The 21,395-nt window shown below is 40.8% G+C and overlaps 1 protein-coding gene across 6 annotated transcripts in view; it reads right to left on the reverse strand.

Annotated features, from left to right (window-relative positions):
• LOC131955500 (muscle, skeletal receptor tyrosine protein kinase) overlaps positions 1-21,395 on the reverse strand; it is a 65,932-nt gene that overhangs the window by 43,895 nt on the left and 642 nt on the right. For 5 of the 6 annotated variants that reach the window (XM_059319634.1, XM_059319639.1, XM_059319636.1 and 2 more), the window contains 5 exons: positions 13,917-13,988; positions 13,570-13,651; positions 10,746-10,927; positions 10,054-10,184; positions 9,474-9,666 (listed from right to left, as the gene is read on the reverse strand). In XM_059319634.1, coding sequence (XP_059175617.1) covers positions 9,474-9,666; positions 10,054-10,184; positions 10,746-10,927; positions 13,570-13,651; positions 13,917-13,988 — 660 coding nt within the window. The remainder of the gene's footprint in view (positions 1-9,473; positions 9,667-10,053; positions 10,185-10,745; positions 10,928-13,569; positions 13,652-13,916; positions 13,989-21,395) is intronic. The other variant, XM_059319638.1, reaches the window with a different exon arrangement.

Genomic DNA, 21,395 nt, shown 5'->3' on the forward strand with positions numbered 1-21,395 from the left:
AATTAAAAAGTAACCACGGGCCGGGGTGGGGGGAGCACAAGGGGATTAGTTTAAACTCACCTGGGCTTAGGCTTAATTAAAACATGGATAATCTTAACGTCTTACAATAACGGGACATGTGTTGATAAACGATGGGATTACATGCTAATTAAAACACGTGTAGAGAATACATTTTCTGAGGGTGAAATATTTAGGTCACCAGGGTTACACTTAGTATTTGTGTGTATGTGTTGTTTTATGAGAAACAGTTTTAGAAATTTTACATTTGTATTCACGTTGTTTTAATAAACAGAACCGTACAATCACTGAGGTAACCACAGCTGATGTTTTCTATTTTAAATCAATGCCATGTGTGGTACGTGTCCGATGGCCAGCCAAAAAAAATGAAATACGGCCTTCTACAAAAGTGGCCAGCTGCCAAAATATGTCCAAAAAAATTGTAAATTGTTTAAAAAAAAGAATTGATAATTATAGTAATAACCAACAAGCAATTATATAGATAACTGACCAGATGGTCTCATTGAACTACAGTACCAGACGGCACTGTCCGCACATGATATTATCTAGTGCTAGCAACATCTTTACACGACCCATAAAACATCTACTTCAAGCATTTACTTTTATTACTTTCAGTCACTAGAGGCCTAGATTTTTCGCAACAGGGAACATAAATCTAGGCCCACCGTAGGATGGACCATCTATCTTAAATCTAACTTCACTGTAATACTGACCATAAATCTAGCTCCAGGGACTATGCCACTAAATTACAACCGCTCACCCTGAGAGACCCCCCCCCCCTCTACCGTCGGTCAAGCACTGGCTCCGGGCACTGTTTACTCAGACCGTCATCACGCCCCACTTGACAGCCTGCTCCCATCCACTTCACTCGGCGATTCATTCAACAACAAAAAACGTGGGATTTTTCTAGGCGCTCGGGCTGGGGGCTGATAACACGAGGACGATGAGAGCAGCAACGTGGAGCAGATGTAATCCTCAGCCGAGGCTTGTCTCGGGGGAGCAATAACCGAGGGCAGGCGTGCCGTGAGTACGGTTTCAAAATGTTGGTCTATAGGAGGCCGTGACGGTCTCAAAATGTTGGGCTATAGGAGACAGTGACGGTCTCAAAATGTTGGTCTATAGATTGCCGTGACGGTCTCAAAATGTTGGTCTATAGGTTGCCGTGACGGTCTCAAAATGTTGGTCTATAGGAGGCCGTGACGGTCTTAAAATGTTGGTCTATAGGTTGCCGTGACGGTCTCAAAATGTTGGTCTATAGGGGGCCGTGATGGTCTCAAAATGTTGGTCTATAGGTTGCCGTGACGGTCTCAAAATGTTGGTCTATAGGGGGCCGTGACGGTCTCAAAATGTTGATCTATAAGAGGCCGTGACGGTCTCAAAATGTTGGTCTATAGGTTGCCGTGACGGTCTCAAAATGTTGGTCTATAGGTTGCCGTGACGGTCTCAAAATGTTAGGCTATAGGGGGCCGTGACGGTCTCAAAATGTTGGTCTATAGGTTGCCGTGACGGTCTCAAAATGTTGGTCTATAGGGGGCCGTGACGGTCTCAAAATGTTGGTCTATAGGAGGCCGTGACGGTCTCAAAATGTTTTAGGCGGTCGTGACGGTTTCAAAATGTTGGGCTATATAAGACCGTGGTGGCCTCAAAATGTCGGGGCTTTGGGAGACCTTGACTGTTGGGACTCTAGGTTGCCGTGATGGTTTTCAAATGTGGGGTCTCTAGGACAAGTAATATCTTGTACACCATGTCTTGGATAGATGTATAGATTGCTCACAAAAGTCGGGCTAATACATCAAAGTGCAGACATACACAATACTTAACTAAAATACGAGATACGCCTTTTACGAAACAAACAAGAATTATATAATGACCTTGACCGTAAAGTTCAACGCCCACATCATATTTCCAAGACCCAGAAGACGCGCCCCACACTCTGATTAGCGTTACGACACATAAAGCTCACAATAAACAGAATTGTGTTTAAACCATGTTAGTTATTGTAGCTCCATGCGCGGCTTGACGTGTAAATATCTGATGTGGAAAGGTGCGCACCCAGAGACGGGTGCTGAACGAATGATTGGTTCATGTTTGATAGCGGCTCGCAGATACTGCGATGGCGAGGGGGAAAAACCTGCGACTCAATTATCCCCAGCACAACAAACAGCAGATTCCTGCCTGCAGGACTGGATGACGGCATTTCAAACAAAACAAATACAAGACAAACAAGAAGCCCGTCTGGCAACCCTGTCGCCGGGCGGGGTTAAGGCTTCCACGCAGACGGTAATCAGATCTTTTATGAAGCGTTAATGACGACGTGGCTCATCCGTGCTCTTTAAGCGCGGCCTGTTGGCCCATGAGCCGCATGTCAGCAAGAGCCTGCACTATCCCGTATCACAGGGCCGGCACGCATCGGTTCAACAGAGGCACCGAGGATTGCCCGCGTCAAGGCCTGGTTTAATGGCGCAACTTCTTTCTTCCAGGCTAGTTTTTTGGGGGATAGTTTGGTTGTGATTTTACACTAGAAAACAAAAACACGAGGGGAAAAAACATAAAATCACAGAGAAGCCCGAATGAAACAAGGAAACACACAGAGAAAGAGAAAGCAGAGAGACACGAGAAAATACATAGACAACAAATTGAAAAAGATACAGTAAAGAGAAACGTACAGAGAGCACGATGAATACAGAGAAACATGAAAAAATACACAGAATGGTACGAAGAAACAGAAAATACAGTAAACACTTTAAAAACCAAGCAGAGAAATTATTTTGTAAAAGATAGAACATTTCTGTAAAACTTACAACTTTATGTTGACTATAATAGTCTACTATATATGTTAGATGTTGATTGAATTATTTTATCAGCAAAGCAATAGTTTCCCAAATATACTAACTTGAATACCGTAGTACTACATGCTGGTACTACACTACTCCAAAAAACACAATGATGACTATTTTTTTTTGTAACAGTCAGGCGGGATTAAAATGTTTTCCTTAGGTCACAAGACAAATGTATCTGTCTAAAGCAGTGGTTCCCAACCTTTTTCGAGTGGCGACCCCCTTTTATAAAAATTAAGTGACCCGCGACCCCCATAGAATTAAAAACCCGAAATTAGTATGGAAATTAATAAACACTAAAATATCATTTTCTAGTAGACTTTCAATATGAACTACTCTTGATAACTGTTTTAATACCATGAGTAAAATTGCATACTATTCACTAAACATTCGTGGTTAATTTTTTTTAAGGATTTTTTTTGTTAACGAAAATCTATTCTCAAAAAGATAATCAATTTTACGATTGTGTATGAATGGTAAATACTACACCAAAATTGAGTGTGCAGTTTTTTATCTTACGCGGAATCATTCTACAAATCAAATAATTCCTTTTGCAATTCATCGTAAATACTGGCAACATCGAGGGAAGAAGAGAATGGATAATGGGTCAATGCAGATTCTTTTTTTTTCAGCTCAGAGAAATAGCGCTGCAGTTCGTTTTCACTTGATTCAAGATGCCCAGAAATTTCTTCTTTCAAAATTTTAATTATCTCACAATTAGATTCATCAGCCACACTGCAGAGTTTCTCAAATTTACAATATTTCCAAGATTTATTTTCTTCGCCGATTTTGCAGCTTTGATAAAAATGCCCCGAGATTATCATGGAAAGTGATAATATTCGTACATTTTCCCTGAAACTTCAGGTTATGCTTATGTTGATGTTCGAATATTTCTTCTAGGTATGATACGCTCTCCAACAACTCTATGTCGTTTTAAGTATACCAAAAGGTCTTGTTTTCTTTGCACTTCCAAGAACAATTTGATTTCAGATTTCAATTCAAAAACACGATTCACAACAATTCGTTTGACAGCCAGCGCACTGTAGTGTAGAAGAGCAGAACCTCGTGATCTTTATTCAGGTCTTTGCTCAGTTCTTTAAAGTCTCCAGATTTTATATAATTTACCACTTATACTAGCAATGGAGTCTTGATGGCGATGGGTGAGGGCAATGGTTAGGGAGCTAAATCTTTTCTGCTTTCTGAAAGCTCGATTTTGACCTAAACATAGATGGTGCACCATCCGTACAAACCCTCACAGCCGTTTTAACCCATTTTAATCATCCAATTTTAAAAAAACGTTTTTATTTTCTCCATGCTATCTTCGCAAAAGAGCAACTCTTCTTTGCCATCATCTAAATGAATATAGACAAAGACCAGCAACTGCGAACACGAACTTACGTCTATTGATTTATCAACTTGAAAAGCAAACAATGGTGAAAGCTTAATTTCAATAAAAATGTGTTATTTAACATCTACGGACATGTAAGGATTAACTTCACCATCTTCAACATGCAGCGTTTGATGAGATTTTCTCCTATTGTGTTTTTTTTTTTTTTTTGCTTGGCATTTTCTGTTGCGATTTCATGTGATGCTTGCACTAATGCTGTGTTTCCTTGGTGAAAACTTCCTGTTCGATCAAGTCTCTGACGTTTGCAACTAGCTTCATACCGACGAAAGAACTCCATATCTTTTTTGGTGTGTTTCGAATGACTCGTCTCAAAAGACGTTTTAGTTTTGAAGATTTCATAAACTCGTGACTGAGAAAAACTTTGTACAATACGCTTTGCTTCTTCTCTATTCCCTTTCCAGTGATGTTAGTAAAGCCGAATTTAAAAGATTCTTCTAAATACTTATGTTTTGTTTCAAATTACTAAGGTTTAGTATACCAGTTGGCGACCCCCCAGAAAGCCCTTCGCGACCCCCAGGGGGGTCGCGACCCCCAGGTTGGGAACCCGTGGTCTAAAGACACTACGGCATCCACCAACTCTCCCCCTCCCCGGGCCCTTAGAGAGGTCCCAGCGCCTGTCTTATAGATCAGCACTAACTCCGGGACGAAGGTTTCCCGCTCCGGTTGACTGCCGCCATGGTCGAATGCCTTAACGAGCAGCCGAGAGAGGTGGAGCTAGTGGGCCCATCCATCACGAGCTGCAGTGGCTGTCCGAAGCTGCAGCATAGCCCGTCTCGAGTGAGTTCTCCCTCGCCGGCTGTACATGTCGTTAAACACTCGCCGGCGCCTCGCGTTTGTTGACATCTTACTCAAGCTTACACACCAGTTACATCCTTGTGTTTTTTCTTAAAGGTGAGCTTTGTTACAGTTTGACACAAATCGCCATTGTATCTTGGTACAATGTTAAAATGTTTTCAGCTTGCCAACAAATGGCACAGCTGAGGCCGTCATACTTCAAGCACCAGCATAATGATAAGACAGGCTTTCAAGCTTTGTTACTCAACGCTGTAAGCACGAACGTTGCTGTAGGCAAACATCAACTAACACAATGTTGATAACTACTGGGAATGTTCATGCACATTTTGTTAAAGAAAAGTACGTGAGCCATTACACTGGTCGGAATCGTATAACTTGTGGCTGCTCAAACTTTATAAGTGACACACACACATAGCTGCGTGAGTACCGTGGGGCGATCGCTGTATAACTTAACGTTATGGCAAAACAGAGCCCTTACGTATACATAATTATGTAGGGGCGGCAACACGAGAATCCAGACACAGTAATATGTAAGGGAATTAAGAAGTAAAAATAAAAACCACTTTTTGAATGGTCAACATGGGGTTCAGACCACGATTATATGGTCAACATGTGGGGGTAGAGGCCACGATTCAAATGGTCAACAAGGGGATTCAAGCAACTATTCAAATGGTCAACAGAGGAATACCATTCAGAGTTCCAATGACCAAGCAGAGAGCAAGCAACATGTCATTAGAACTGTCCTCGTCTCATCAACGGCTTATCTCAGCTAATGTGTCTGGTGAGATACCTCAGCGAGAAGTGCTATCGTGTTATCAGCGTGAGTTGAAACATTAGCACGACCTGATTCAGTTTGTGTGGGCTGGTGGGGTGTGTGGGGTGTGTGGGCTGGTGGGGTGTGTGGGGATGTGTGGTGTGTGAGTTGAAACATTAGCACGACCTGATTCAGTTTGTCAGGGCTGGTGGGGTGTGTGGGGTGTGTGGGTGGTGGGGATGTGTGGTGTGTGAGTTGAAACATTAGCACGACCTGATTCAGTTTGTGTGGTCTGGTGGGGTGTGTGGGTTGGTGGGATGTGTGGTGTGTGAGTTGAAACATTAGCACGACCTGATTCAGTTTGTCAGGGTTTCGGGGCTAGAGGGGAACATGATGTGTGGGCTGGTGGGGATGTGTGGGGTGTGTGGGGATGTGTGGGGATGTGTGGTGTGTGGGTTGGTGGGGATGTGTGGGGTGGTGGGAATGTGTGGGCTGGTGGGGATGTGTGGGTTGGTGGGGATGTGTGGTGTGAGGGTTGGTTGGGATGTGTGGGTTGGTTGGGATGTCTGGTGTGTGGGTTGGTGGGGATGTGTGGTGTGTGGGTTGGTGGGATGTGTGGGTTGGTTGGGATGTGTGGGTTGTGGGTTGGTGGGGATGTGTGGTGTGTGGGTTGGTGGGATGTGTGGGTTGGTTGGGATGTGTGGTGTGTGGGTTGGTTGGGATGTGTGGGGTGGTGGAAATGTGTGGTGTGTGGGGTGGTGGGTGGTGGGAATGTGTGATGTGTGGGGTGGTGGGAATGTGTGGTGTGGGGTGGTGGGAATGTGTGGTGTGTGGGTTGGTTGGAATGTGTGGGTTGGTGGGAATGTGTGATGTGTGGGGTGGTGGGAATGTGTTGTGTGTGGTTTGGTGGGAATGTGTTGTGTGTGGTTTGGTGGGAATGTATGGTGTGTGGGTTGGTGGGAATGTGTGGGGTGGTGGGAATGTGGGGTGTATAGGTTAGTGGGAATGTGTTGTGTGTGAGGATAAAACCAACCCAACCATGAGAATAAAACCCAACCAACCCAACATTGAGAATAAAAACCAACCAACCCAACCACGAGGATGAAACCAACCCAACCACGAGGATGAAACCAACCCAACCACGAGAATAAAACCAACCCAAGCACGAGGATGAAACCAACCCAACCACGAGGATGAAACCAACCCAACCACGAGGATGAAACCAACCCAACCATGAGAATGAAACCAACCCAGCCACGCGGACGAAACCAACCCAACCATGAGAATAAAACCAACCCAACCACGAGAATAAAACCAACCCAACCATGAGGATGAAACCAAAAGACAGCAGATAAGGTTCAAGTAACAAGAAAAAAAGCTGACAGTTGAAACCGTTCTGTATCAGCCGGGAGCCACAGGGAGCAGCCCATGAGAGCGGTGAGTGGGTCACGTGCACCCCGGGGTTCCCCCTCCCCACCCCTGCACATAGTTTAATGCACAAAATTCAATTACATTTTTAGGTACACTCTTTTAATGTAATCAAATATCAGGCTTGATGAGAAACATCATTGTTTGACCTCCGACCTCCACACAAATTTGATTATGCATGTAAAAAAAAACATTCTGAAAGTTTCTTTTAAATTCGATCCTCGAGGGATGCAGCTAGCAGCGAGAAAAAACGCGAGACTTGACAAGTGCGATATCTCCCTCGAGATTATAAATATTGGGATCGCAGGTAAACACCTGGTCCTGTCAGTGATGGGGGCGAGGCCTACACGGGGTGAGCTCATTTTCCCCTCGTTTCCCCACATTTTATGCTCGGGATTTCGCCGATAGACTGATCTAGTCTCAATTTAATTAAGTAAAAACAAGATGGAAAAACACGGTGACTTTGCTATAATAATTATAAACCGTTTATTAAGAGACGGGATGGGGTTGGGTGCAACCACTGCTGATATATAAGTAAAACCGTCAGTTTAGCCGGAAGTTGTACAAATTGGTGCTGCTACAAGCTACATTTTAATGTGGGGAAAAAATTACCCAATTAAATAATATTAATGAGTGCATATTAAGTTTATTTTATTTATATTGATGCCAAATTTTACTGAAATTTCTTGTAAAAACAGCATTTACTTTATGAATGTATTCAAATGTTACAAGAGTGTTCACATGAAGTACCAGCAGAAGGAAAAATGAAACACTTGAAGGATTGAGATATAGATGTATCAGTGTACATCGTCAACACACATCCACAATAATTGGGCTATGGGAACTGGGGCTAACAATAATTCGCATGTACGAGTTATAAAAAAATTAATTCCAACAACCAGCTTGAAACTAACACCAACTGACGAGAGTTTTAAACGCATATTTCACAAGCCCGCCCTAAAACAATGACAGTATCAACCAAAAAAAGGTTTACTTTCTGAGTTTTTTCTTACTGGGCTACACCCAATGGCAGCTTTGAACAAGGGGAAAGAACTAGGACAGAAAGCCGAGTTGTATCACAGGATAACGGTTCGTTGAAAGGGGAGATAACTCGAGAAGAGTTGCGTGATAGGATAACACGAGGCAGATTTCACATGTCCTTGCCATAGACAGCTGGGGTTATAGGGAAACAAGGACAAATGGGTTCTTGTGTACACACGACTGTTTTGGTACTATGGTGGGCACACACAACATTTTTTAAAGTACATTCATTCATTTACATTAGGCTTTTATACTAGGAGCTATGACAGTTACATCCCTTGAATCAGGTAAATATCTTATGTAACAGTTACATATACACACAACCTTTACACCACGCAACATCCCTTACATTACACTTACATCAGTTATATCAGGTACATTGCTTATATCACAGTTACATCCCTTTAAACTTTTCCCAATTACATTTTAAATACACACATAAGAGAAAAATTTGAATTAGGTCTATAGTTATTTTATGGCAAATAAATATATGTGCCACTATGGGGGAAAATGTTAAAATCTGGTACCTTGTTCTACAGCTATGTTGTACTATGGGGGAAAGTGGTAAAACTGTACCTTATGTTTCTACAGCTATGTTGTACTATGGGGGAAAGTGGTAAAACTGTACCTTATGTTTCTACAGCTATGTTGTACTATGGGGGAAAGTGGTAAAACTGTACCTTATGTTTCTACAGCTATGCTGTACTATGGGAGAAAGTGGTTAAACTGGTACATTGTTCTACAGCTATGTTGTACTATGGGGGAAAGTGGTAAAACTGGTACATTGTTCTACAGCTATGCTGTACTATGGGAGAAAGTGGTTAAACTGGTACCTTGTTCTACAGCTATGTTGTACTATGGGGGAAAGTGGTAAAACTGGTACATTGTTCTACAGCTATGTTGTACTAAGGGAGAAAGTGGTAAAACTGGTACCTTATGTTTCTACAGCTATGCTGTACTAAGGGAGAAAGTGGTTAAACTGGTACCTTGTTGTTCTACAGCTATGTTGTACTAAGGGAGAAAGTGGTAAAACTGGTACCTTGTTGTTCTACAGCTATGTTGTACTAAGGGAGAAAGTGGTAAAACTGGTACCTTGTTGTTCTACAGCTATGTTGTACTAAGGGAGAAAGTGGTAAAACCTTATGTTTCTACAGCTATGTTGTACTATGGGGGAAAGTGGTAAAACTGGTACCTTGTGGTTCCACGGCTGAGACAGCAGTGACATGGAAGTCAGCTGAGACAGTGTAGACCGAGTGGGTGGAGGTCAAGCGGTTGGTGGCCTTACAGGTGTAGACAGCTGACTCAGTGACCACGTCCAGCAGTCTGGAGGTCCAGCCCACCTTGTCCTCATCTGTCTCCTCCAGCACTGAGCTGTGGTTGCTCATCTGTGGGGGGGGTACAGTACACGGCTGTCAGCCACACATAGACACAGCATCAGACACACACACGGCTGTCAGCCACACATACATCTGTCAGCCACACATACACAGCTATCAGATACACCTAATTAAAGCCTCACCACACCTAGACATGGCCTCAACCACACCTAGACATGGCCTCAAATACACTTAGACATGGCCTCAACCACACCTAGACATGGCCTCAACCACACCTAGACACAGCCTCAACCACACCTAGACACAGCCTCAACCACACCTAGACACAGCCTCAAAACCTAATGACATATCCTATCACTGTATCACACAACCAATGATATAGACAACAAAACTGACCCATTCACTGTATCACACAACCTGTGTATAAAAACTGACCGGTATATTGTTCTTGTACCAGATGATGGTAGGCTCTGGTATGGCAGCCACAGTGCATGAGAACCACTTCTCTGTACCAGTGAAGACTGTGATGTTTTCTGTGGGCTGTTGGCTGGCTAGGGAAACTGGGGCTGTAGGATCAACAGAACTAGTTGAGCTATCAGATCAGATTTGATCAACTCTACAAACACAATTAGGGGATGATGTGGTCAGGTAGTAAAGTGCATGACTGCTAACCCTAAAGTCATTAGTTCAGATACCATGGGGATGATGTGGTCAGGTAGTAAAGTGCATGACTGCTAATCCTAAAGTCATTAGTTCAGATACCAAGGTTGAGTCTGCAAGACACCTCTTAGTCCATCCAACTGCGATAGGTCAAGCACTCACTAAAGGCATTTGGGCTTTACAGTTTAGTTCACATAAACAGGTGAACTCTACTTCATCTGCTCTATTGGCCACCAGGTATGAAAGGGTAACCTTTACAAACAACAAATAAAAGAAAGTGATGGAGTACAATGTGACCCAATCCACAGTCCAACAGGAAGTCTGTAGGACACCCATAAAGGCACCGAGGTTTGGTGGGTCACTAATCATAACTTGAATAGCCCAAACTAATCATGGCATCTTGCAGTACAAAGGAGAGAAAAACAAGGTACAGATAAAACTTGACCCTCTCAAGAAATGGGACTCACCTTCAACACGTATGGGCGTAATCTCTGACTCCAGAATTCTCTGGTACTCATCCACAACTTTGCACTGGTACTTCCCTCGATTGATTATATGGATTTTCTTAAAGGTCAGCGTCCCCAGGCTCTTGTTGATCTCAAAGAAAAAGTCCTTGTTGTTGTCATTCAGGAGGATGTTGTTGTGGTACCTGTCAGAGACATTGGGGGAGTCATGTGACATGCTACTGGTCATGTGACCTGCTACTGGTCATGTAACCTGCTACTGGTCATGTGATGTGTCATGTTACCTGCTACTGGTCATGTGATGTGTCATGTGACCTGCTACTGGTCATGTGATGTGTCATGTGACCTGCTACTTGTCATGTGATGTGTCATGTGACCTGCTACTGGTCATGTGATGTGTCATGTGACCTGCTACTGGTCATGTGATGTGTCATGTGACCTGCTACACGTCATGTGACCTGCTACTGGTCATGTTATGTGTCATGTCACCTGCTACTGGTCATGTGATGTGTCATGTCACCTGCTACTGGTCATGTGATGTGTCATGTCACCTGCTACTGGTCATTTGATGTGTCATGTCACCTGCTACTGGTCATGTGACATGTCAACTCAGCTGCTACTGGTCATGTGATGTGTCATGTCACCTGCTACTGGTCATGTGATGTGTCATGTCACCTGCTACTGGTCATGTGATGTGTCATGTCACCTGCTACTGGTCATGTGACCTGCTACTGGTCATGTGATGTGTCATGTTACCTGCTACTGGTCATGTGACCTGCTACTGGTCATGTGATGTGTCATGTTACCTGCTACTGGTCATGTGATGTGTCATGTCACCTGCTACACGTCATGTGACCTGCTACTGGTCATGTTATGTGTCATGTCACCTGCTACTGATCATGTCACCTGCTACTGGTCATGTGATGTGTCATGTCACCTGCTACTGGTCATGTGACATGTCAACTCAGCTGCTACTGGTCATGTCACCTGCTACTGGTCATGTGACCTGCTACTGGTCATGTGATGTGTCATGTCACCTGCTACTGGTCATGTGACCTGCTACTGGTCATGTGATGTGTCATGTGACCTGCTACTGGTCATGTGATGTGTCATGTGACCTGCTACACGTCATGTGACCTGCTACTGGTCATGTTATGTGTCATGTCACCTGCTACTGGTCATGTGATGTGTCATGTCACCTGCTACTGGTCATGTGACCTGCTACTGGTCATGTGATGTGTCATGTTACCTGCTACTGGTCATGTGATGTGTCATGTTACCTGCTACTGGTCATGTGACCTGCTACTGGTCATGTGATGTGTCATGTTACCTGCTACTGGTCATGTGATGTGTCATGTGACCTGCTACACGTCATGTGACCTGCTACTGGTCATGTTATGTGTCATGTCACCTGCTACTGGTCATGTGATGTGTCATGTTACCTGCTACTGGTCATGTGATGTGTCATGTCACCTGCTACTGGTCATGTGACATGTCAACTCAGCTGCTACTGGTCATGTGATGTGTCATGTCACCTGCTACTGGTCATGTGATGTGTCATGTCACCTGCTACTGGTCATGTGATGTGTCATGTCACCTTCTTCTGGTCATGTGACCTGCTACTGGTCATGTGATGTGTCATGTGACCTGCTACTGGTCATGTGATGTGCCATGTGACCTGCCACTGGTCATGTGATGTGTCATGTGACCTGCTACTGGTCATGTGATGTGTCATGTAACCTGCTACACGTCATGTGACCTGCTACTGGTCATGTGATGTGTCATGTGACCTGCTACTGGTCATGTGATGTGTCATGTGACCTGCTACTGGTCATGTCACCTGCTACTGGTCATGTGACACATCATGTCACCTGCTGCTGGTCATGTCACCTGCCACTGGTCATGTGACACATCATGTGACCTGCTACTGGTCATGTGACCTGCTACTGGTCATGTGATGTGTCATGTCACCTGCTACTGGTCATGTGATGTGTCATGTCACCTGCTACTGGTCATGTCACCTGCTACTGGTCATGTGACCTGCTACTGGTCATGTGACCTGCTACTGGTCATGTGATGTGTCATGTCACCTGCTACTGGTCATGTGATGTGTCATGTCACCTGCTACTGGTCATGTGACATGTCAACTCAGCTGCTACTGGTCATGTGATGTGTCATGTCACCTGCTACTGGTCATGTGATGTGTCATGTCACCTGCTACTGGTCATGTGATGTGTCATGTCACCTTCTTCTGGTCATGTGACCTGCTACTGGTCATGTGATGTGTCATGTGACCTGCTACTGGTCATGTGATGTGTCATGTGACCTGCTACACGTCATGTGACCTGCTACTGGTCATGTTATGTGTCATGTGACCTGCTACTGGTCATTTGATGTGCCATGTGACCTGCCACTGGTCATGTGATGTGTCATGTGACCTGCTACTGGTCATGTGATGTGTCATGTAACCTGCTACACGTCATGTGACCTGCTACTGGTCATGTGATGTGTCATGTGACCTGCTACTGGTCATGTGATGTGTCATGTGACCTGCTACTGGTCATGTCACCTGCTACTGGTCATGTGACACATCATGTGACCTGCTGCTGGTCATGTCACCTGCCACTGGTCATGTGACACATCATGTGACCTGCTACTGGTCATGTGACCTGCTACTGGTCATGTGATGTGTCATGTCACCTGCTACTGGTCATGTGATGTGTCATGTGACCTGCTACTGGTCATGTGACCTGCTACTGGTCATGTGATGTGTCATGTCACCTGCTACAGGTTGATGACGTATAAAAAAATTGCTGATTTATCTCACCATCTGACTTTCCCACGACTGGCCAGTGGGCAGTAGAGTCTCAGCCTGGTGTCTCTCAGTATAGCCAAACCTTGGTAGCCTGCTGATAGTGTTAGCTCAGTCAGTGAGGGCCAGTACACAAACAAGAGACCACAAATACAAAGACAGCATTTCAATAGTGAGAAATATGCTCAGTTAAACAAAATTAGTAGTATAACCTGTGGGTTTAGCTCCAGTTTAACTTCAGTTGATTTAGCTCAAACCACACATCCACATCAAACATAACACACAATATGTGCCAACTCACAACTATAATCTTACCTGACCTGTTCCTTACAGACAGGTGTAACAAACACCTATAAACTTACCAGACTTGTTCCTTGGGGGACTATGTTCAACATACTCAACTAGATGACAGCTAGTGCAGTTAATCATTTGATCTGTGGACAACAAGAAATCAGGATCAAACTCACAGAATGGATATGTTACAATGTGGTGGGCCTCGCTCAACCAATGCTATGGATCGTCCAGTGTTGCATTGGTCAAGTAACAACACAGAATGTTACAATGTGGTGGGCCTCGCTCAACCAATGCTATGGATCGTCCAGTGTTGCATTGGTCAAGTGACAACACAGAATGTTACAATGTGGTGAACTCACTCAACCAATGCTAAGGATCGTCCAGTGTTGCATTGGTCAAGTGACAACACAGAATGTTACAATGTGGTGAACTCACTCAACCAATGCTAAGGATCGTCCAGTGTTGCATTGGTCAAGTAACAACACAGAATGTTACAATGTGGTGAACTCACTCAACCAATGCTAAGGATCGTCCAGTGTTGCATTGGTCAAGTAACAACACAGAATGTTACAGTGTGGTGTGGCTCTATCAACCAATGCTATGGATCGTTTAGAGTTGCAGCGGTCAAGGAACAAAGTCCAGAGAACGCGCTGCCTCGAACTAAGTTAAGCACAGATGTGGTTTTGAAAAGTTAGCAATGACCGTATATTGGGTAGAGTTGTTTTTATTGTGGCCTGTGGGCTGTACTGTAAACATGGCTGTAGGTAGCCAGTCTCGTAGTTTGAGATGGCTCCTAGACGAGCATACATGAGATTGTCAAGTGTGAGATGCCTGAAAGAGTGAGTGGAAGCGGTTTGTGAAATCATTCAATAAGGTATAAGGCTGTTAGATTCACGTGTGTGGGAGTCGATGCATGTGTACACGTGAGTGTGTGTGTGTGGGGGGGGGGGCGATTTTCGCTCCGTTCGGAAATAACGAAAACAACCATCTTGTAGAAAGTGTTTAAAATGTATGTTGGTGAAAACAAAAGCCAGTTCCGTACACCTGCCTTCTTCAATAAACACCTTGGTGAGTTCAACACAGGTGTGTGTTTATTTCCTCAGGTTTCTAAAAGCATTTTAATGCATGTTATGTGGTGAGAAGTGTTTTTCTTAAAGGAAATTCGCGATTCGCTAGACGAACTTATCAGTGAACGAGCCATATCAAGGTACAGATGACTGATGCGCCACTGCAATCCCATGTTAAAAGGTCCATCATCCAATGTGTCGAGCACTTTAGGAAAACAGAAACTTTGAACAAAAAATGTTAGGGTTTGTTTTGATGAAGACCAGTTAGGTTTTGATACTGTTATTGGGATGTATTGTTTAGGACCGCGGTTAGGGTCAGGTTTGGTACATTTACCGGCCATCCCGAAAAATATAATTGAGTTGCTCGTAATAGTCGAACGGACACTTCCAACGGTTAAAGTACACACATATATATTTAGTGCACAGGTTTTCAACCTATTGGTTGCTATAATTTTTTTGTGGGGTCGACTACTTATACAGGATCCAAAAATCTATTCACAATTATAAGGTTTTGTTTTGTTTTTTGTTTATTTTTATATATTTTTAAAAAGTTTTTACTATAATAGCTCAAAGAAATGTATGTTAGTTAAAGCAAACGTAGGAGAAAAAAAGAAATGTTTGTTAGTTTCCACATTGCATAAAGCTTTGGTCTGAAATGATATGCGATCAGATTCGTGACAACCACCTCCGTATGTATTTCATCAACACTTCTAGCAACACTGTTTACATGTTTACAAAAGGCGATCTAAAACACACACATGGACGGAAAAGTGAAACATTAGCTTATGGAACCACTGCAAGTGAAGAGTGACCAGTGTCATCTGGGCTGACCCTTCTACTCTAGTGCCCAGCAACAGGATGACAGGACAGAAGTTGGTCTGTCTATTGAACAATGTTTAGTTAGATGGTGAGAACAACGTCTTGCCACTGTATCACGTTGTTTAGTTGTTGTGACAATAGCTGTATCCTCTTGTCCCATTCATGAGCTGGAGGTAAGGTCCTGCTACCTACAGTATGTTGGGGCTTGGTTGTCCTGAACTTATCAGGACCATCCATTGTGAGTTTTGTTGTCGGCCAAGAGATCGACTCCAAAATATCAAAGATGTTTTTTAAAGCGGACCTTGTTGTATACTGGTGGAGTTTTTGGAGTAGGGGCAGGACTTTTGGTTAAGGGGGATGACGTTTGTGTGTGTGATGGGGATGGGAGACCTTTTGATGAAGGACCGGACATTTTGGCTGAAGGTTGGACATGCGGACATTTTGGTGGAGGGGGTGGACATATAGAACGTCATAAGTCTGGTCGACTGAGCTAGCGTGATGATTGCCACAGTTTGAAACTGCACGCACTACAGCAGCTGGTGTTTCAAACAAACGTCAGTCAACATAGACACGTGCATGGGGCTGTAGCGTGAATCAAAACAAGGCGGGACTTACGTCACTAAACACGGATTAGTGCACAATAGTTTTCATATCATGTGACCAAAGCCACGATTTTACTTAAGACATTTTTATGGCTTTCGGCTTACATTAGACATAATTTGGGCAAAGAGTTTACGCAACAAATGATTAAATCCAGGAGCGTATATTGCAAACGATTACAATAATAAGCAAGAGCTTACAAAACACGTGATTAGAGCCACGAGCTTATTATACCACGTGACGAGAGCCTTCAGAAGATGACATGCACTAAATTGCTTGCATGACCCAGTGTACTAGCAGTTGGCTATCAATTAATTATCAAACATCCGTATCATTAGTCTTGAGTTTTTCTGTCCGAATAGCTAGTACGGCGGTGTACCTGGTACAGCCCACTCCGTGACGGGCCAACCTTGGTCAAGTATGTTAGCTATTTCACTGCTGACATGGCAGTGGCTGGCGTCACACACTGCCACACGTGGTTACATGATAACATACATGCGTGTATATATGGATGTATATGTGATGTCACACACTGACACATGTCTCTATTATGTGAAGTATACACACGCGTATATAGGCATTTCTACACATGACGTCACAAAATGTTGGATATATATATATATATATATATATATATATATATATATATATATATATATATATATATATATTAATATATGCATATATAAATATATACACATGAAACAAAACACTTTCCAGCCCACCTGTTTGAACTTTGACATTACAAACACAATGCACTTCCCACCCACAACATTCTAGCCCGCCCACTCAATAGCACTAATAGAATGCCACTTTAGCAAGTCTACTTCCATTGTCATCTGTTTACCTCACAGTAACACAGACAACAGCAACATTTCATCAACATTTTTACATTTAGAATACGTTTCTTTCTTATAAACATGCTTATATTTTCTGGTGTTGTGTTTGATGTACATAAATAGAACATAATATCCAATGAGATAGATAATGACTAAAAATAGACAAATTACTATTTTTAACATCCATCCTCTGAGTGATAAGAACACAAGTTTTCTGGTCCATTTATAAAAACAAAATAACTGTCTTAGACTAGAATGATGTTCAAATTCAATAACAATTGATTTTTCATCAGTTTCTATGAAGTTTCAGCTGAGTCAGCACATTTTTTTCTAAAAATTTAAGACATTCTAGAAGTTTAAAATGTGTACAATATATATATGAAGTAAAGTGCAAATGTTAGCTGTCATCTTAAGTTCTAGGCTACAATATTAGCTCCAATGTCCTAGACTAAAACATAAGTCCTACCTCCCACAACTAACATATTAGCCCAATTGTCCTATTGTGCAATCTACATACTAGTCCTATTTTAATAAGCAACAATATTAGCCAAAATATAATACACAATATTGTCCTTAATGGCCCAATATCCTAAACAACAATATTCTGTTTTATGTTTCTTGCATGTCTGTTGTATATGATTGAAAAGTTCAGGGTGACAATAATTTCTCATGATACCTTTCGTGAGTATCACATGTTTACATTGAAGAGTTAGCAACTGTATTGTCAAATTTTTAAACTGATAATAAAATGATGCGGGTAAAATGACAACAAACTTTAAAATAGTGCCTAAACATTTATAAGGTTTGCGCAATGTTGATTATACTCTTTGTAAGCGAGTTTGTGCATTGTGTTTTTTCATTAGTGTTTACCTCTTTTCAAGACAGATATAATATAGAAACTCACATTCCTTGAGAAGTAAATATTTATAGTATCTAAGAAACTTATACATATAAAAACTCACAAAAATTTTAACCTCACTACTTGCATTTATCTTAAGTGTTGTACCCAACTACCCATTATAAAGATTAGAGTTCTCGGTTTCATGATTATGATTAACAGGAATTACCTCGTTTGAAAGAACAATTTAATATTTCTTTATAAGATCAAAATGATTGTGTCTGTTACATTTGTGTCTTTCAACCAACTTTATTCTCGCAACAAAGCACGCCTTTTATAAATCATGTTATCATCTTAAGCTTAAGCTTATGGACTGAAATGTAATGAAATATTTAATGTAAATTAATCCTGAAGCATATAATGGCTTCAAGTCATCTCAATAGCTTTTTTGTTCAGTACTATTAAACTATAAGTAAATAACAAACATGTAAATTAATTATTTAATTTTTTAAAATTTTGACAAAAGTATTTAATCAAAGTCGATCTATATCCTGCATTTTAAACTGAAAATTATAAAATGTTTTTATATCAATAACCATTTAGTTTGTACAATGAGGTACCTGCAAATACACTAATCTAGGTTTTGTGTACGTCTAGGTCTACCATAATTTTGAAAGCTTTTCTTAATTTTATTCCTCAAGGAAAGTTGAAGGGTGGACATCACTAACATTTTTAAAATGATTCAACCAAGAAAAAATATAGGCCTAATTATTAATTAACTAACATTAATAATACAAATATAATTAATATATAACATCATGGATGACTACTAGACTATATTAAAATGTCCAGAAGCCTATAATTATTTAATTTTATAATATTATAATTATAGGCTTATTATAATATTGTGGTGTATATAATAATAAATTTACACAGGCCTATAGCCCGACTAATATAGCAACTCCTATGCTGGACCAGTCTATACTGACTATATAGGCTACATAATATAATGTAGTCTAATAATTCAATGTACTATTTTAAAGTATATAGTATAGAGGCTATAGGGCTCCTACTGAGAATATAGTAGGCCAACTATAATTATGTATAGGGTAGATTTATTATGGACCTTACAATTATGGAGTCACATTAAAGTGGCTATAGCACTATAATTATATATATGCTATGGATCTGGCATAAACATACATGTGCTCTTAAAAACCACATATAGGCTATTTGGGAAATAAAGTTATTAAAAAATAGACATAGGCCCTACATAGATCTAATTACTATTAATGAGGGCTTATTTAGGACCTATTAATTTAAGTTTCATTTGATTTTAGTGAACCCTATTCAGTTGAATGAAGGGGACAAAATCAAAATACTCATTTAAGTATTATAATAGGGCCTAGTATACTAGTATTATTTTAGTTAATTTTAGTATGAGGTTTTGAATAAATAATTTACTAATTACTAATTAGTAATTAGTCATAGGCCTACATATTTTTTTTACATAAATCTAGATTAGTGATTAGATCAAAATCTAGATTCTAGATATCAATCTAGATCTAGAGACTAGATTATTAAGTCTTATCAACAAAAATATTATTTTTAGATGTAAATCTAGTGTAGTAATTTAAATATGAGAAATACTAGATTCTAGTAATACTGTAGTAGGGTTGTCGGTATCGGCCGAGATCGCGGTAAAAACATGACCCGAAATCGCCCATTACTTTCTGATACCGGGCGCACGAGATTTGGTTTTGCATACTAATAAGTTTTTAATTTACGGTGATTAATTAAGTTTAAAAGGTCATTTCCTAATGTTAAATGAAAAGTAGAATGGTTTTCCCATTGTTTTGATGGCTTAGCGATCTGATTGCACGCTGTCTCTGCTTTGGTCTTCCCCCTGTTTGAAGGCTAGTTTCAAATACGTTGGAATCACGATTTTTTAAAAGGTTATTCTAGATGAGTGAAGATTACTGAGCAGACATATCTTATATATGTGGAAATGATATTTGTTTTTGGATATTTTGACTCTGACATTAGATATACTCGTTTAGAGGTGGTCACTGTGTGTAGGTCGCGTTGCCACCATTGTTATATTTTTTCATCCCGATCTTCCGGCCTTTAAGTTTGATCAACTAACAACAGCATTCTTATGGAATGTGCAAACAAATCTCCTAATTTTTTATTTCAAAATATATTTACATACCCATCTTTAATTTTTTCAGCTCTAGTTCTAGTTTTGCAGAATATGTTTTTCCTAAAATCCAATTTTGTCAGACTAGACTGACAAGAGTCAGACCTAGATCTAGATCTAGGTTACCTGTCTGTTGCTAACACTAGCATTGTGCTAACTGTAATTTTAAGTATTCAAGTTCTACTTACCCTTAGATATAGTTATATGCTGAAAATCAGAATCCATACACAATTCACACTTAAAAACATTGATCTGATAACTTCATTTCACTTATTACAAAATGGCTTTTATATGGACTCTACTTCACCTGCCCAAAATAACAAGGCAGTTATAGACACATTACACAGTGTTCAAGTCATTTACTTTAGATTTCTGACTATGGAGTTCTTTCATTTACTGTATTTATATAAAATACTGCTTTAGAAACATTTTCATATTTGCGCAGCAGTTTTATAACAAAATGGCTTAAAGATGGACTCTACTTCACCTGCCCAAAATAATGAGGCAATTATATGCACATAACAGTGTTCAAGTCATTTACTTTAGATTTCTAACTTTGTAGTTCTTTCATTTGCTGTATTTATATAAAATATGGCTTTAGAAACATTTTCATATTTGCGCAGCACACAGTTTTTTGGGGTTATGGGAGGAAGCCAACACAAAAATATAAGTTCTGTATTATTTTTATTCATTTCAACAGTATTTACAAGTTCTATATATCATTCTAGTTAAACTCTGCAAATATGAACAAAATACAACTGCAAGTAAAATAACTATGCTCAATTTATTCAGGTATACCATGACTTGTCACAATTGGCCAATGCAAAAGCAAGGGGATTCCACCCCTCACAAAAAAATTCGCTAAAAAAAAACTATTTGAGCTAGACAGAAAATCTTTTTTGTTTTGTTTTCATATAGTTGAGCTCTACAAGAATATGTAATTTTTATTTTTATATGATGATTAATGTTTTTTTACCAAAATCCCTAACTGTAGTAAACTGTAGTTAACTGTAGTACTGTACTGTAACTGTATGCCTCATAATAATATTTTTGTCATCTGAGTCATCTAACACTTTGTAAGTAGTCTAACAAAAGACATGAGAAATCAGAGCCAAAAGCTGTACAACAAAAAGAAATAACGGTTTAGAATCTGAGGAAATATAATGAAAGATAAAGATACGACT

The sequence above is a fragment of the Physella acuta genome, unplaced genomic scaffold (genome assembly GCF_028476545.2).
Source record: "Physella acuta isolate Inbredline_101_S28 unplaced genomic scaffold, ASM2847654v3 ptg001070l, whole genome shotgun sequence".
Lineage (NCBI taxonomy): Eukaryota > Metazoa > Mollusca > Gastropoda > Physidae > Physella > Physella acuta.